Source organism: Anopheles moucheti, chromosome 2, assembly GCF_943734755.1.
Source record: "Anopheles moucheti chromosome 2, idAnoMoucSN_F20_07, whole genome shotgun sequence".
NCBI lineage: Eukaryota > Metazoa > Arthropoda > Insecta > Diptera > Culicidae > Anopheles > Anopheles moucheti.
The window spans coordinates 12,764,581-12,780,868 of NC_069140.1; the positions used below are offsets into that span (position 1 = coordinate 12,764,581).

General features: G+C 45.7%; 3 protein-coding genes across 6 annotated transcripts in view; 1 reads left to right on the forward strand and 2 right to left on the reverse strand.

Annotated features, from left to right (window-relative positions):
• Positions 1-6,738: 6,738 nt before the first annotated feature.
• Positions 6,739-12,869, reverse strand: LOC128297520 (heterogeneous nuclear ribonucleoprotein H3). 4 transcript variants are annotated; one of them, XM_053033185.1, is made up of 6 exons: positions 12,717-12,869; positions 11,730-12,195; positions 10,984-11,128; positions 9,013-9,164; positions 8,733-8,948; positions 6,739-8,600 (listed from the first exon to the last, which is right to left on the reverse strand). In XM_053033185.1, the coding sequence occupies exons 2-6, from the start codon at positions 12,133-12,135 to the stop codon at positions 7,879-7,881; spliced, it is 1,641 nt and encodes a 546-aa protein (XP_052889145.1). In that variant the 5' UTR covers positions 12,136-12,195; positions 12,717-12,869; the 3' UTR covers positions 6,739-7,878. The 4 variants fall into 4 exon arrangements, with proteins under 4 accessions (XP_052889145.1, XP_052889144.1, XP_052889143.1 ...); XM_053033184.1 differs by having other exon boundaries at positions 9,025-9,164; positions 11,730-12,226; XM_053033183.1 differs by having other exon boundaries at positions 6,739-8,597; positions 11,730-12,226.
• Positions 12,870-13,031: 162 nt separating this feature from the next.
• Positions 13,032-13,767, reverse strand: LOC128297950 (probable 28S ribosomal protein S23, mitochondrial). Its single transcript, XM_053033669.1, has 3 exons — positions 13,641-13,767; positions 13,419-13,580; positions 13,032-13,358 (listed from the first exon to the last, which is right to left on the reverse strand). The coding sequence occupies exons 1-3, from the start codon at positions 13,682-13,684 to the stop codon at positions 13,070-13,072; spliced, it is 495 nt and encodes a 164-aa protein (XP_052889629.1). The 5' UTR covers positions 13,685-13,767; the 3' UTR covers positions 13,032-13,069.
• Positions 13,768-15,431: 1,664 nt separating this feature from the next.
• The window catches only part of LOC128310407 (allatostatin-A receptor-like), a 54,824-nt gene continuing 53,967 nt past the window's right edge, over positions 15,432-16,288 (forward strand). Inside the window, exon 1 of the mRNA XM_053047043.1 lies at positions 15,432-15,986. Coding sequence (XP_052903003.1) covers positions 15,432-15,986 — 555 coding nt within the window. The remainder of the gene's footprint in view (positions 15,987-16,288) is intronic.

A 16,288-nucleotide genomic window follows, 5' to 3' on the forward strand; every position in this document is an offset into this window, starting at 1 on the left:
ACCGCCGTTGACGCCGGTCCTGGGAGGCTCTTGAAGGGTAGTCTTTGAGCGTTTAATCTTTACAACTATCGTTCGCTCGCTTGTCGTGCGAACAATGTGCATAGGAGACCTCGCTTTGGGTCATCTTGCAGATTGGATATGCTTCATTTTCGTAACCATGTCACACAATTTTCACGATGTGTGGCAGTTTTGTTTTGCTGCAATTTCCAGCCAATCACTTCAACCTGACTCACGATTATCACGTCATAAGCTGGAACATTCTCGAGGTGAAATTGGCTTGTGGGCTTGCAGACTTGTAAAACACACACGCACAGTTCCGTGTATACCACGTGAAGAAAAAAATGCATCAAACCGCAAACCTATTGTTGCTAACCTAAATTCCGACCTGCTTCAACCGGGTTGCCCCAAAATGGGACACAACAGCGTGCTACGATGCGCTTCGTGAAAACTTTCACTCGAATATCAATTTCGTTTCACCACACTCGGAGCCGTCCAGATTAGACCAGCTCATCTAAACCGGAAGTACGGTCGGGGTCAGAAATGGCGTAAAAACTATCATAACACCTTTATCAAGCCGAAGCCTCGGGGTCGACAAAGTGTGCTCGAGTGCGCGGATGTCGCCTATTCGGTAACTACGACACGAGTCAGCTGTTCTGTTGATGCACCACACTCCACTCCACTCCACACTGTTCGACCGACAACGACTCACTGACTGGCCGGATCGGTTTGTCTGACTACCAGCAGTGACGAGACGGCGGGCCTGACTGACTGTTTCCATCTGTTTACATCGTTGCTGTGTCCTTCCTTCGCCTTCCATCCCCGCAACGGCGCACCGTCTGTATCGGCAAAGGCCGGTATGCGATCAGGCAGCTGATCAGACCCGACCCTGCCACAAGCCACCATCCCTAGACACGCGCGTAAAAGCCTCACATTAGGCGGCGGCTCACACTCTCACCAAGACCGTGGCTCTGGCAGCGGAACGACCGCGACGCGACGACACATTAGGGCGCGATGGTGATACGAGGTGTGATTAACACATTTTAACTACACACCAACGGCTCGGAACACAATGCAACACAGCAAACGCGCGCGGACAATGTGAAGCGCGTGTCGCGAAAAGGGAACCGCGTGTGTGGTTGTGGTTGTGTGCCAGGTGTTGCTTGCAAACTGGGCCCTACCGAGTGGCAGGGATGGCGAGACCATGCAAATCGCTCTTGATACAACTACATTAATTAGTTAATTAATCAATTTGTAATTTTAACACGAAGCCGGTCGCTGAACGCTTATCTCGAATCGATCGTATCAGGTTCATAAGGTTGATCGAAACATTAAGTTGCTCTCGATGTGATCGCCTCAGTGATTTAAATTAAATCTTTGATAATTAATAATAATTAATTAATTATTTCATGGTGTTACATTTGCAATTTGCAGAAAGTACCGAAGTTTTAGGACAACCCAACATCGCTAGCAGATCCAACAGCTGTGTGTTGATAGCCGTGGAGGAACGCGTATGAGTTGGTGATTTCCGCGCCAGCTTATCACCGTGGCAGCTCCAGTCACGGCCCGAGACGACAACAATCAGCAATGTGTGTGATAGCGGCAACAGATTTGACAGCATATGTGGCTTGCGACAAGGACACTTTGACTTGGGCATTAGCATACCGAAGGCATTCCGAAACATAATGCAAACCAGACAGACCGGTAGACCGGTGACGATGATCTGGCTGGGTCATCAACCTGCGTTGATCGAAGATCGGATTTAAAATATTGCTCAATAGCCGAAAAAATCAGACCTGGTGCATGCTAGGCTGATAGAGGGTTGGCTACCCAGCTACTGGCAATTAAAATGAAAAAAGGACATATATGTCTGGTCCAATCCTCTTTGGAAGGAGAAGGAGCATGTGCAGCTCGTCTCGTTAAAGAAATATCTATTGATTTATTTACACATTAGTTTGATGCTTATACAGTGGAGGATCAATCCCCTTGGAGGCCCAGGGCGGAATTTTTAAAGGGGGGCCTATAATTTTGCTCCGGCATTATCGGTGTCAGGGAGGTGTACTTCAAACATGATTTAACAACACCAGCAAAGTCTCGGAAAGAGAGCTCCCTTGCGTACATCTCAGAATTCTGTTGCGTAGCCCTGTAAACGGACCTAGTGATGGATGAAACGGAAAGCATTCTTAAACTCACTCAAACTTCCCGTCGGCTGGTACAAAATTCCATACAAACCAGCTATTTTCAGATTGCCCATATCAGGAGAGCATCCACGGAAGAGTTAACACCTAGTACAGCAATTTTGGTCGAAAACCGCCGAAAGGTATGCAATGTTTACACACTAACTTCCCGTTGGTCGTGAAATATTTCTTCGAAAACTACCAGTTTTCGAATGTATAGTACCAGGAGAGCATCTATGGAAGAGGTAGCGCCTGGTAATTTTGCCCGCCGAAAGGTATGCAATGTTTACACACCAACTTTGCATACAAACCAGCTGTTTTCAAATTGCCGATACCAGGAGAGCATGTTTTAAGGAGGTGACACCTGGTACCAGCCGAGCAAGCACAAATCACGCGGTTTCGGGTAGTTGCAATCTCAAGTTGTTGCATGTAAGATGTTGCATGCCAAATGTTGCGCAACATATGTTGCGCCACATATGTTGCATGTCAGATGATGTGCAACATATGTTGCGCAACATGCGTTGTGCAACATGTGTTGTGCAACATCCTGGTACCAGGTGTTACCTCTTGAAAAACATGCTCTCCTGGTATGGAAAATCTGAAAACAGATGGTTTGTATGAAAAGTTTGTGTATAAACATTGCATACCTTACGGCGGAAAGTTGGTTGCAATGTTAGTGTATAAATATTGCATACTTTACGGCGCAGTATCAGGAGCTACCTCTTCCGTGCATGCTCTCCTGGTATTATACATTCGGAAACTGGTAGTTTTCGAAGAAATTTTTCTCGACTAACGGGAAAATTAGTGTTCTTGGTCCTGGTGCATTTGCGTTTATACTTTAAAGTCACAACGTCGATATTCTTCTGTGCATTTAATTTATCTCATAGAAACAAATGTTTTATACAACCAAGGAAGATATTTTTGATCAATTTTTTACCTTTTAAATTAAGTTTTTTTTGCTATAAATTAACTCTGTTGTAAAATTTTCAAAAATTGCACAATCGGCACAAATTAGTTGAAGCCCCCAACACGGAGGCCCTAGACGACCGCCTACTCCGCCAACCGTTTGATCCACCGCTGGTGCTGCGTAAGGAGGTTTGGTAGTCCAGATGCAATTTTTCCGTGGTTCTGTCTTGTGCAGACCGGCTGCGCTACCAATACACCATCTGGCCGCCCCGTGATCCCTTATATTCCTTTTTACTTCAACCTATTCATGTATTCTATTTCTTGAACGGGATTTTCGCCCTCAAGATTTTCATATTTTTTCATCTTCAAGTTCAAGTTGAGCGAGATGAAGGAAGCTGCTTTCCGTTTCTGCTTCCTTACACTAGCGATCGCTCACACGGGAATCCCCTCCCCTTCCCCCCTTCATCGTTTTTACAATTAGAGGCCCCAACTGTAATTCCGCCTCCAAGGTCTCCACCAAGGGGATTGATCCTCCACTGCTTAAAACGCACCGCTTTGCAAATGAGGCTTACTTTCTTCGTGCCTCCTAAAAAAACAAAAACAAATTGATGTCATCGAGCCTCGTAACGTACGCACGGGGTTACCCACGGACCGTTCGCGGCCGGCTAAATCCGGATCCGCGGTCGAAGCACCGCAAACTAGTTTGTTCCAGCCTAATCCCAACCGGCCAGGGGGTTTACTTGTTTACGGTGTCGTCAGCGGGGAAAAAATCCCTCAGGTAGGTCACTTCAGCGTCCTGAACCAGCGTACCGAAAACCATCCAGTGGCGTAAGAACGTAAACCACCAACGATGACGCGAATTGGTATTTATTTAAAAAAATAACACAAAATGACCTTTAAAAATCTTTGGCGGTACGATTCGAAGCAAATGCGCTACGGTAAACGAAACGAATTCTCGTAGCTCTTCAACTCGAAAGGTAGCAAAGCAATAATTTGTTCTATAAACTTTCCATTCCATAAAAGGAGTTACAAAAAAAGGGAATAGTTCACGCTAATCGTTTCCATTGCATGATTAGCCAGATTATCGTGTTTAGCTTAATTTACACGCCATCCACTCTATCGCTCCGGCGATAAGTCGAGTGGCGATCGTCGAAAAGAAGATAGTGAAAATGGGAAGCAAAACTGCACGGAACAAATTTGAACAAGCTACCGGGGGGCGGGCGCTAATGCTTCCCACACCCCGTACGCGTGGGTGATTGATCAACGTCAACTATCATCAGCGATAACGATTAGATAAAGGCATTGCATTGCGTCTTCCCACGATGCGCTCGAATAACGAATAATTGCTCAGCGACGTCGTCTGCCCCGTAGGGTGTATGGGAAAATCGGTAACTTTCCTTTTCATTTGTATCATTTTATATTGAAACCCTATAGGTTTATGTATCGCTATCTAGAATATAATAATGTCCAAGGTGATGTAATCGGGAAATAAAATTCGCACAGGCGGTAACCCAAGTCATCTCCGTCACGGCTTGCAACTCTGCCCGAGGCGTTAAGAAGTTGACGCCGGAATCGATCTTACCTTGAAATCAAGTCGCGCATCGCGCTGTTAATACCACCCCGTCGAACGGCGTAAGTGTGATGCCGTAATGTTTTTGTTTCTACTCTCTTTTTCCTACTTCCACCACCAACCGCGGCAAGATCGCGGCACGTACCGAGCGATGAAACTGGACACACTTTTTATCTGCTCTTCAAATAGCCACGTGTTCTACGCGGAAGGGTCGGGCGTGTGCACGAATCCTTCAAGCGGAACACCGCCAAAAGCGACAACTTGGCAGTGTTGTCACACGCGAATTTTTTAGCGCCAAACGCACACACCTACCCGAACTGGGAACGTGCGGATGTGCGGACCGAGAGCGCGGCAGGGTTCGCAATTTTTGCTATTTAATTTGTTCCCCTTCTATTTTTTTTTGTCGCTTGTTTTGCTAAACAACCGCGATCGTATTTCGCTTACTTGTTGCCTTCGTTTCGCCAGCTGATTCCCATGCGACCGGTGGCAACGTCACGGTTGCAAAACCCGGTGGTGGGCTCGCTAGCCGCACGAGCTGTTTCGCGCCGGCCTATCGGGGGACGACGGGGTTTTGCACTATTTCTTCGCACCCGTACAATAATAATTAGTGTGACCGTACGACTCTAAGGCAGTAAAACGCTGTGTGACCACTTCACCTTTTCGGATTCGAACCGGCAATTGTTTGGTGTCGTGATGATGATGCTGGAAGACGAGCGATACCCGAGATGCTGAGAGCTTCTCGGGAAGGCAAACTCGACAGCGAATGTTCTAGATGCGTGTGATGACAAGGGTTAATGCCTTCATGCACTCTTCCATAATTTAATTAACCGGAAGATTACAAGGATTTAATGTGACGCGAAGTAGGAAATTGGCAATAACTCTTCCGAGATCGACAAATAATCAAAAGAAAAGTTCACTTCAATGCACGCAGGAGTGTTACGCCGAAATACACACTTTAACTACGCAACATGGCGGACGGTGGTGGTACAGCATGGTGCTCGCATGAGAACATCCATTAGCAGCATAAATACACCCGGCACCACATGCAACGTTCGATACAAAAAAATACAAAAAAAACCACTCAAAACCATACACGTTCACCGTGTGTCTGTGTATGCGCGAAACGGATGCCAATGCAAGTGCAGGCTGTACGGTGTTGAGATCCACGGTGCGAAACGGTGCAAATTAAGCTACCAACAGATCGAACCGATCGTATCGAAATGTAACCGACAACTAAAAGCATCATCGATCGTACGCGTCGCCGTCCCTAACCCGTTCTGTTAGGCTGGCGCTCGCTGGCGGGGAAGATTTGATTCATGAAGACGCTCTTGCAAACAAGAACGACCGAAGGAAAAGGAAGTGAAAAACCAAAACCAAAACAGCGAGAAAAAAAAACGCACACACAACAAAAGTCCAACCCTCTCCCCCCACGGGCGAAAGGAGATCTTGGTGGTGGAAGATGTTGCAGCGGTGCCGTCGTAATTATGCGGTTGCGGTTATACCGGTGGGAAAAAACACAGGAGAAAGATGCCGTGTTTCCGAAGGTGCACGCGCGCGAGATGCTCCACTTTGTTCCACGGTTGGCATGGCAACATTGGAAGATAGCAGCAGTATGCTGTGGAGTTTGGAGATGGCGAAAAGTGAATAAATGAAAAGTTAAACGTCAAATGGTTCACAGGAATAAATTCGCACATTATAATCCCGTTTGCGAGGATCGTGAATTATGATCATTATTTGCTATCGATCACCTGATCGAAGTATGCTCAAGCTTTATGTTTAAAATAAGCATATTTTCTATTTCGCAACATTATGTAAATTATCAAAATGTTGCGCATGACGCATCTGGACACGTTTGTAGAATTGAAAATCTTTTTTGATTACCTTTAGTACGAGCACCGAAGCACACAGTTATTCAATTTGGGAATGCATGTCAAAAATAACCTCACAAAACCCAAAACACCTTGAACGCAACAGAAAACCGATCCACGAATCGGAATTCCCGGATATAGAAATGATTACATTCACCAACGAGCAACGATCATTTCTTTCCTGAGGAATGCAAAACCACAAACCGCGGTATCGTTTTTAAATTGGGTGTCAGTTTATTTACTCCATGTGGGTTGCCCTTGCCCTGGCCCTCCTTTCTTGCGCCACAATAATTACTTCTTATCCCGGTACCTTAGGGGATCAACATCGGGGATTGCTGAAGAGTGTCTCCAGCTCCACCAACGACTGACCCTTTACGCCGCTCACTATACATACATTATGTGTTTCGTGTTTTGTAGATGTAAATTTAATTAATTGTAAAGAACAAAGAATTATACTATAGCCCCACGTAAACAAAAAAGCTTCTTTGCCAATGAGTGTTCTGAGTAGTTATTCGTTTTTGTTTTAGTTTTGTTATTTAGGGGAGTCGCATCGTGTGTGTGTGGGTTTTTTTTCGTGCAGATGCATGTTGAACGTGTCTTAAAATTGGTTGTTATCAGATTTGAGTCTCCCTCCCTTGATTCGATTCCTTTCGCAACGGTGTCTTAAGAACTATACATTATCCATCGCAATATTCTTCCCACAAGCCACGAGTTTATGCAGAAATATTAACCATCATCATCATCACCACCACCACCAACAGGTTAGGTTTACTGTAACTAATTAGAGCTGGTTTTACCTTTAACTAATACAGCTAAGTATCTCTCAGTTGTAACGCCGTTCCACGTCATATCCGCGGTACGACAAAACATGACAAATTCAAGCTGAACATAAAACTTTCGAACCGAGCTACCCGCAACACACATATTCTTGGGATTCTGATGGATTTAATGTGATTATCAATTGTCAAATGTTTTATTCAATTTGCTGTACACGATATCTTCAAAGCACGACAGCATTTTAAATTCAAATAGAACCAAAGCTAACCTTGCTCAAGATGCGTGCGACCGGTCACTGAGTTAAAATTAGGTATTAGATTTGTCATACTACAGTTAAAGGTTAACACTTCCGGCACGGTTCCCATGTGGAGAGATGCACAGCGAAATGATACAGACGGATCGTAATAATGTTGAGTTTATGTTAACGTTCACGATGGGACCACAATCCCCACAAAGCCCACAAAGCCTCGCAACAATCTCGTCTCACAATTTGCATAATCGAGGAAGGTTTAACGATGATGGATGAATAATAAAAGTGAGGTTATTATAAAAAATCTCATCTTAAATCTGCCGAAGGAAGGCTTCAGTTAAAGTACTTCTTCGGGAATTGGTTGCCTCCCATACCGCCAAGGCTGCCACCGCCGACGCTGCCGGTACCGGTGCCGAAGTGACGCTGGCCGGCAAATAGCTCAATGTAGCGGGAGCCCATCTTTTCCTTATCCTTTCGCATCGCCTTGATGGCTTCCTCCTTCGTTTCGAAGTACGCATCCCCTTCGCCTGATGGGCGTTTGCGGCTGTTTAACTGCACGACACATTTGACCGGCCGGAGCGGCATGAAGAAGTCGTGCATGTCCTGTTCGTCGCAATTGAACGGCATGCCGCGCATATGCACACAGTACAGGTTCGGTTCGTCACCCGCAAAGTCATTGTTGGCGTAATTGTTCATCGAACCGTAGCTGCTACCACCACCACCACCGCCGCCGGAACCGTACCCGTAGCTGCTGGTGTTGTAAGATCCCATGTTGGAACTATTGCCGCTTCCCATACCCGTCGAGTAGCCTCCGCCGTAGCTGTTGGACATTGGTCCAGTGGGACGATAGCTGCCACTGTTGCCTCCTCCACGGTCCATGCCCATCATGGATTGCATATCTCCACCGCCGGAATTACCACCCGTTCCGGAACCATAGCCGGCGCTAGTGCTGTAGCTGTTCGCACTGACGCTAACACCACCACCGCTGTTCATACCACCACCGGAAGGACTTCCGCTACGTCCCGAACCATAGTTGGTGCCACCACCTCGATCTACTTGAGCGTAAACGTGAAAAGAGAGCGAAGGATGTGGAAAGTTAAACTTATGCTCATACGTCATAGTCCCTACAACTTGGTTGGTGGTAGACAGCTATGAGCGGAGTTACTCGAGGGTAAAGAATTACTTACTTAGCTGATCCTGCAACAGGCGCAAGATGTCGATGCTACCCAAATTGTTGGAAAGACCCGAGCCCGAGTTGCCATTGTTTCCCGGAGAGTACATTTGACCCATGTTGTTCGAGTTAGGATTGTATCCACTGCCGCCATTGCCATAACCGCCATTGGAACGATCATTCCAACCGCCACTCATGTTGCCTCCCGATCCCATCGTATTGTCAGAGTAATCTATAAAACAGAGAATTTTACGTCAGAAATAAATAACATCTAAAGAATAACACTTCGATCATACCTGCGTACGTACCTTGACCGTAAACAGAATCGGACATCTGTGAGTAGCCTCCACCCGAGTTGCGATCGTTGCGCCCGTATGGTGTCATGCGTCGCAGGCGCTTTTCCGCGCGCTTCATTTCACGGGTACTGCTGCGGAAAAGCTCGATGTATCTATATGTGTTTCGACCCCGGGATGGAAATCGTCACCAACGCCAAAAGCGTAAAGGCAGGGAAGATTTTTGAAGGTTTTGGGAATAGAAACAACACACATTGGAGGTACAGGGAATGGATGGGGCGGAGGATTGGTGGAAGTAAGAAAAGATTGCATAAACATTATTAGCTTACATTAAAACTGAACATTGCTGTGCGGCCGCGTTCAGTAGTTGTTTTGTTTCGATTGTTTTTTGGATTTGTTGCTTCTGTTAATATACATGTTATGTTTTTTTTTTTGGGGCTCTTTTAGTTCCATACTTGAGATGCTGTCGTCAAGGTGATTCAATTTGTGGCGGAGGAGTGATGCGCGGCAATACATTGGCCAGCGAGAGCGAGATCTGTATGTGTGCGGTAATTTCAATTGATCATATTAATTGCGATGATGCAAGCAGATGAAGACTTTTGCAACAAATGTTATCACTCTGTACTGTTCGAAATTGGGATTCATCGGACGGCTTCAGCAGGTAGCACTACTCGCACTAGCTCCTGTGATGTTGCTCACGAGATTATAGTTGGTTTTAACAAACGTTATTTAATGCACAAACAAATACACGATAGAAACGTGACACTAGAAGAGCAGTATGCAAATAGGGCATCTAAGAAAGAGAGCACCATCAATTTCAAAATTGAATACTTAATTGTTGACAGAGTGTTTTGACCATTATCCCGACGAATCCCGTTTGAAATAAGTACCACTTTCCACCGTTAATTGAAACCCACGTTTGACTGGGTGTGTTCCTACCCAGATGCAACAGCAGCCGAACAAAACTGCAAACTGCACAGGAGGTAAAACACACGGAATACCCAAACCATGGTCTGTTTTGTAGGCATCAGCATGACCCCGAGTAAAGGAAACCCAAAAACGCATCCCAATTTGTAAGCGCATATATGTATAATCCTATCCTATTACTTATCGAGCTTGAAAGATGACAGCAAAGTGTAACGTATGCATTACAAAAATGGACAAATGTTGAATGACGATCAGAAAACAAAGTTTGCTTTAAACCAATGTTTAATAAGCATTCAGGAAAAATGCTCTAAATCCTTATCGGACGGCCATACACTGACTCTTCGTCCAAACATCCTACCATCGTCGATTATCAGTTGTGACTGGCCTCCAACAATAGATTCACATGACAAAATTCATCTTGTCCCGATACTTCTTCACTGTTTGGTTAATTGCATCAACATTTAAACCTTCATCGCTCCGGCGTCATAGTAAATTTTCAAAACTAGCGGATAACATTTGTTAAATTATGGCTGTACATAAAAGGATAGCTAGAAATAACGAAACAATTTAATTAGATGGCAGGGAAGTCGTATGAATAATAGCTGAAATTTGTCCATTTTTTAATGCATACGTTAAAGAGAAATTTAAGTGCCGACGACTTAAAACAATACTAAATATTGCAACTGATTACAACGAGAAAAAAAAACCGACGTCTGTTTTAATGCGGAAAGCAAATTGGAAAAGCCTTATCCTTTACCATCCCGAAAATCTTTTGATTCACATTCTAGTAAATTAAAAGAAAACTTAAGATAAGCAACAGATACGCAATAATTATCGAGGAATCATCATCCCCAAGAGAAGGATTTTTAAACATAAATCGTGTCATACATGTTCCATATTACAAAACATATGTTTTGATCCCTAAAGCCGCTTTTTCTGACATTCTTATAGTTACGCTAACCAGGTTTTGCTGCTTATTTTCAAAAAGATTTTTTTGCTTCAATTTTTAATGAAAAAAAAAAAGAGTAACAAGAACAAACCACCCACCTGTTCCCAATCTTCTCTTTGTGCTTTCCCATGGCCGCTTCAGCTTCGGCCTCGGTTGCAAACTCTACAATCGCCTCCCCAGATGCCCGTCCCAGGTTGTCCAGTAGCAAAAGTATCCCATTATAGCCATTCTTAATCGTCAAGCCTGCGGGAGTGTGGTTAGTTTTTTCGTTGATTTTGTTTTTTGTTTCGATTGTTCATTACATTTCGAGTGTTTTGTAGGAAGGAATGGAAAGGTTTCGATTGTGTGAAAAGTGGATGGAAAAACAGGAAACAGGATAGTGAGGCTTACGGGTAGGCTTTGAAAAATGTTCCAATTGTGTAGAGAAATTTGAATGTCGGGAAGATGAGGGAAAGGATAAAACGATAGATAGAAGGGTATTGGAAACTAGGGAATGTATTTACCACCGGTCTACTGACCGGTGTCCATTTGAAAAGTACACGCGCAATGCGTGTGCAATACCACTACGCAGACTGACCCACACACACCCTCATAAACCCATCCGCCCGTTCTCCCGCGACCGAACTGTTGGCTACAGGCCTGTGGCTGGAACCTTGCGGAACGACAGCAGGCTCTGCAGCAGATGGGTGACACATTTACGGGGCCCAAGTGGACGGGGATGCCTTTCCCCGGTCCGTTGCGAGTCAATTGCGGACGAGTAACGCGGTGCAACGGGGGCAAATGTTGGTGGAGTGGGGGGAAAACCTACGAGAAAAAAACGACATCGTCGATGCTTTATACTCACCCTGGAAAAAGCCTTTCACGTCGTCCTTGGTGCTGGTCCAGGGTAGACCGCGCAGCTTCACCACCGGACCGCCCTCCTCGTCGTCATCCAGCTCCTGGAGCGACATTTCGTACTGCTCCTCGGTGGCGTTGAAGAACTCAATGTACCGGTGACCGATCGTTTGCTTGTTCCGAGAGAACGCTTTATGGCGATCGGAAGCGGACGCGACACGAATGTACGCTTCGCCGGTTTGTCGCTTGGTCATCGGGTTTACGCCAATATGCACCTGCAGTATGTTGACGCCGTGCAGAAAGTTGCGTATCTCGTCCTCGGTGATGCTCCACGGCAATCCACGTAGGCGTATGAACAGCGATGGGTTGCCTTCATCGCCGGCAACCTGGCCCTGATTTTGGTCGAATCCGCTCATGGTGCCACTGCCCTGATCACCGTCACCGTCGCCGCCACTATAGCTGCTGCTATCCTGTTGCTGTAGATTAGCGATATCCGTCATATTGTGGCTGTGTGGTGAGGATTGTAAACAAAAAAGATTCAATCGCAAAAAAACGACCAAACGACGCTTGCCGAACGAACGAGACAGAGAGATAGAGAGCGGAGAGGCAGACAAACATTTCACCACCAGCGCCCCCGTACGGTCGCACAAGGTACTCTTTGGGCGTGTGAAAGAGAGCGCTAGCACAAGCCGCTTTCGGGTGCTCCTTTTCGCCTATTTACATGCACCAGGTATTCGCTAGGACGCCATATTGGCGCTGGAAAAGGAAAGCATCGTGACACGGTGCACTTCAATTGCAACTAAACACCAAACTTGTGGCTAAATTTACAAACTGCAACCCGCAGTGACCATGATACTAGCGCTCCACAAACGGCACACTTCATCCAGAAGAGAATGATTCCGGGAAACGATATGCAAATCGAGACAACGAGCGTTCCTTTTTGCAAGCATCGGTCTAGCCGCAGCAGGTTGTACACGGGTGTTGGGCCAAAACATACCGTACTGCAAAAGATTCACGCTTAACTCGAGGTTCCCTGCACGCACTAACTGAAGCTGTAGGTATGGGATGTGTTTTTCACGGATTATCAGCGCAACTTTCACTAAAATTCGCACCAAAATCGAGCGGAAGAGTGGGAGTGCGTCTCGCCGTCTTCAAGGTGTGTGAAGAACTGAACTCGATCCCAACATTTGTAAACATGAGTGACCCGAAGTTTGACAGCTGTTCTGCCCGAAGCTACTCTCAAGATGAATAGAAGAGAGAGTTAGATACCTTGACCGCAGAAAAACACACCCTCGGGGAAAATAAACTACTGAAAATGGTTTTATTTACGGTACGAAATGCACACAGCCACTAATCTTTGAATATATCTTGTAGTTGCACAGTTTTACCACTATCTTCCGGTAGAGGTGATGCCTTAACACGATCACTTGTTGCAGTTTCTGCTGGTCGTTTGTCAACTCTTTGCTGCCGCATGTGGTCTTCCAGCAGATCAATTGCTGTTTCGTACACTTTCTGCTCGTCTATGGCACCCTGGGTGGACAAGTTTTGATATATTCCAATGAACTGCTGCGTCGGTGAAAGATTGTTAGTATCCAGCAGGTTAACAGCAAACGTTGCTTTGCCAGATTTGTGGAACTTGCTACAAATGAAACAACCAGTAAGTACTTTTCCAATCCGTCCAACGTTCTCCAACACTTACGCTCGTACAGTATCTTCTTGGTAAAATATTTCCCGCACCGGTACTTTAGGAGCAGGGCGATCGTAACGTGGCTCCTCAAGGGGTGGGAAAGCGGTCACAACATCATACCAGAGCGGTCGCTCGTCGAACTTCATCGCACCGGATTTGAGAAGGCCCTGAGTCCTAAAACAGTAAACGTACAGTTTGGTAATTTTTCCAATCGTTGATAAGACGAATGCTTACCTCGTAATGATGGTTCCTATTTTTTCCAATCTGCTGTTAGCCATGGCGAACGGTTCTGGCCGGTGTTTTGCTTCTTTCGATCAGCAAATTTTGTTATGAAACCAAAACACGCCGAAATGTTTGGATTTGTTGACAGTTGTTCAGATCAACTGTGGTACAGTGCTGCCAGATGTTCGTGCCTGTGTGAAAATGTTATGAAATTAAAAAAATATGTAAAGGCGAAGTTTTGCAATAAATTAACAATCAAACATTGAACAAAATTTTTTGGAAAATCATTAGTAACATAACTAAAATCAAACATCTTTCATAAACAGCGATACTTTTATGGATTCTTATTCGTAGGGTCCTCACAGGAAAAGATTTTTTTAGTAATTTCTGTTAGTTTTGCCCAAAATTGTAACTCTAATCAATAATTTGAGCATTATTAATTGTTTTTAAAAGGATTTATGTATACGAAAAGTAAAAATGTGGTAGTAGGTGATTATTTTAAAATATGAGCGAGTTGAAGGAGGCGCCTTGTACTTTTCAGATTTAGTTGTTTATAAGCAAAAGGTTCGTTGGATTGAACTTAAAACAGGCAAAAATAAAAAGGATTAAACTATTCATGTGGTGTTTACTTAAAGACTGAAAGTATTGCACATTCCAGTACCATAGCTGGTTGAGGTATTTTGAATGGTTATAAGTAAGGATTCTTTAAAAAACTAAACAACAAAATAGCTTCTTGAAGCATTACAAGAAGCCACGGAATGCAATTAAAATATTAAACCATTCAATCTCATTGTGTGGTGATTGTGTATGGCTCTTAAAGCCACGTAACGCTACGCTAAATCGAGAGGGAAAGTCGCTTATGTTAGGTTACAGCGCACACCTTCGCTGATGCCTAGAATCGTGCCAGCATAAGAAAAACCACACGCTGATGATTGACACGCCACACCAACCGAAACCGAACAACCGATCGGCAGACACGCGCGGGCAGACAGAACCATCAAAAACGGGGGCGCACGTTTGTATGTGCGCCACCCTAGCGACAAATTCATTCATGAAAATGGATGGCACGATAGCGTAGCAGGACAGACAACTGCTCGTTCCAAAGCGTACGGAGAGCATCACACTCGCCACCAGTTGATCCGTGTGGTGGTTCGTTTTTAGTGTTTCCTTTCCGGAGCGGAGAATGTGGGTTATCGTGATGGATGCGAATCGAAATTCGGTCCGCTCCCATGTTTATGTTTTCCACGCAATTCCGACTCGCTCACCGTGAGAGCGCTTCGTCGTGGCAGCTTTTCTCTCGGAGCTAACGTTCGGTTCGTTTAGGCTTTCAGCGATGTCCTCGATGGTTTCGTCTCAGTAGACAGTCGACATCCGTGGCCAGCGGTCGTGCGTTGAGTTGGGAGCGCTTAACAAACCGAAGTGCCGACTTGTGGTGTAGGGCAATTGCCCGAGCTGGCAGTTCGTGTGGATGGAGGTGACTTACAACGGATGATAGTGAAGCGCCGGTGAGCGGATAGTAGAAGATGAAGCAGAAAGTTTATGAGCTGTGTGATTTATTGTGCACGGAAGGGCTTGCTTAACTTTGCAACCTGTTGCACCGATCACGGGATACCTCCTATCGTTCGAGAGTTTCAAGATGTGCAATTTCGTTAAGATGTGTGTGTGTATGCTGAGTGTTTCGAGTGATCATGAACCAGTCGGTGCGTGTGCGGTCTGATGCTTTTTATAGGATGATAAAGTTGTGAAGCGTGAATAGTGTGAGTTGGTACAGTGTGCCCGTGAGTGCAGCACGAAGACACGATCATGGTGAGCGAAAACTACACACAGTTCCTGTTGGACGGGACGAACAGGTTCAACCTGTCCACGTTCAGCACGATAGCCGGCCAGAACATGTCCCACGAGGAGGAACTCCAGACGGAAATGATCGTATCCACCATCGTGGCGATCTTTTTCGGCTTCATCGGCATCACGGGGCTGCTCGGGAATGCACTGGTCGTGCTCGTCGTCCTGTCGAATCCCCAGATGCGTTCGACGACAAACCTGCTCATCATCAACCTTGCCATTGCGGATCTGCTGTTTGTGGTGTTCTGCATCCCGTTCACTGCCACCGACTACGTGCTCGCCTCCTGGCCATTCGGGGAACTCTGGTGCAAAAGCGTCCAGTATCTGATCGTGGTGACGGCACACGCGAGCATCTACACGCTCGTGCTGATGTCGCTGGACCGGTTTCTGGCGGTCGTACATCCGATTGCGAGCATGGTCATACGGACGGAGAAAAACACCGTGCTCGCAATAACGATCCTCTGGGTGCTGATCATCACCACGGGGCTACCCGTATCCTTCGCACATGGAATTAATGTGAGTGTAGCCGTGTGCTTTACGGGCTTTTATTTAACTTCTGCTTTGCTGTACCAATGTTTTTTTTTTGTTTTCCTGGGGCTGGGCTACCAAAGAAGCCACCACACAGGAGGTTCCGTTCGCACCAATAATCCGTCCGATAGCACCCACGAATTAGGTATTTGTGTAGCGTTGAGTGGCAAGATAATGGATGGAGTTTTATTGGCCTGTAATTTCATACTGGTACTCGACCGCGACGACAACACCGTTGATAAGAGAACGGGAAACAGCCGGATTGTGGCTAGTGGTTGTGTTGATAAGAC

Bases quoted from the DNA above. Each gene is read 5' to 3' on its own strand.
- LOC128297520 (XM_053033182.1), bottom strand. From the start codon at position 12,219: ATGACGGATATCGCTAATCTACAGCAACAGGATAGCAGCAGCTATAGT. The intron at 11,129-11,729 runs GTGAGTATAAAG...ACACTCCCGCAG, and splicing joins CGTGAAAGGCTTTTTCCAGG to GCTTGACGATTAAGAATGGC. The intron at 9,165-10,983 runs GTGGGTGGTTTG...AAACACATATAG, and splicing joins AAAGAGAAGATTGGGAACAG to ATACATCGAGCTTTTCCGCA.
- LOC128297950 (XM_053033669.1), bottom strand. From the start codon at position 13,684: ATGGCTAACAGCAGATTGGAAAAAATAGGAACCATCATTACGAG. The intron at 13,581-13,640 runs GTAAGCATTCGT...TTACTGTTTTAG, and splicing joins ATAGGAACCATCATTACGAG to GACTCAGGGCCTTCTCAAAT. The intron at 13,359-13,418 runs GTAAGTGTTGGA...TTTCATTTGTAG, and splicing joins CAAGAAGATACTGTACGAGC to CAAGTTCCACAAATCTGGCA.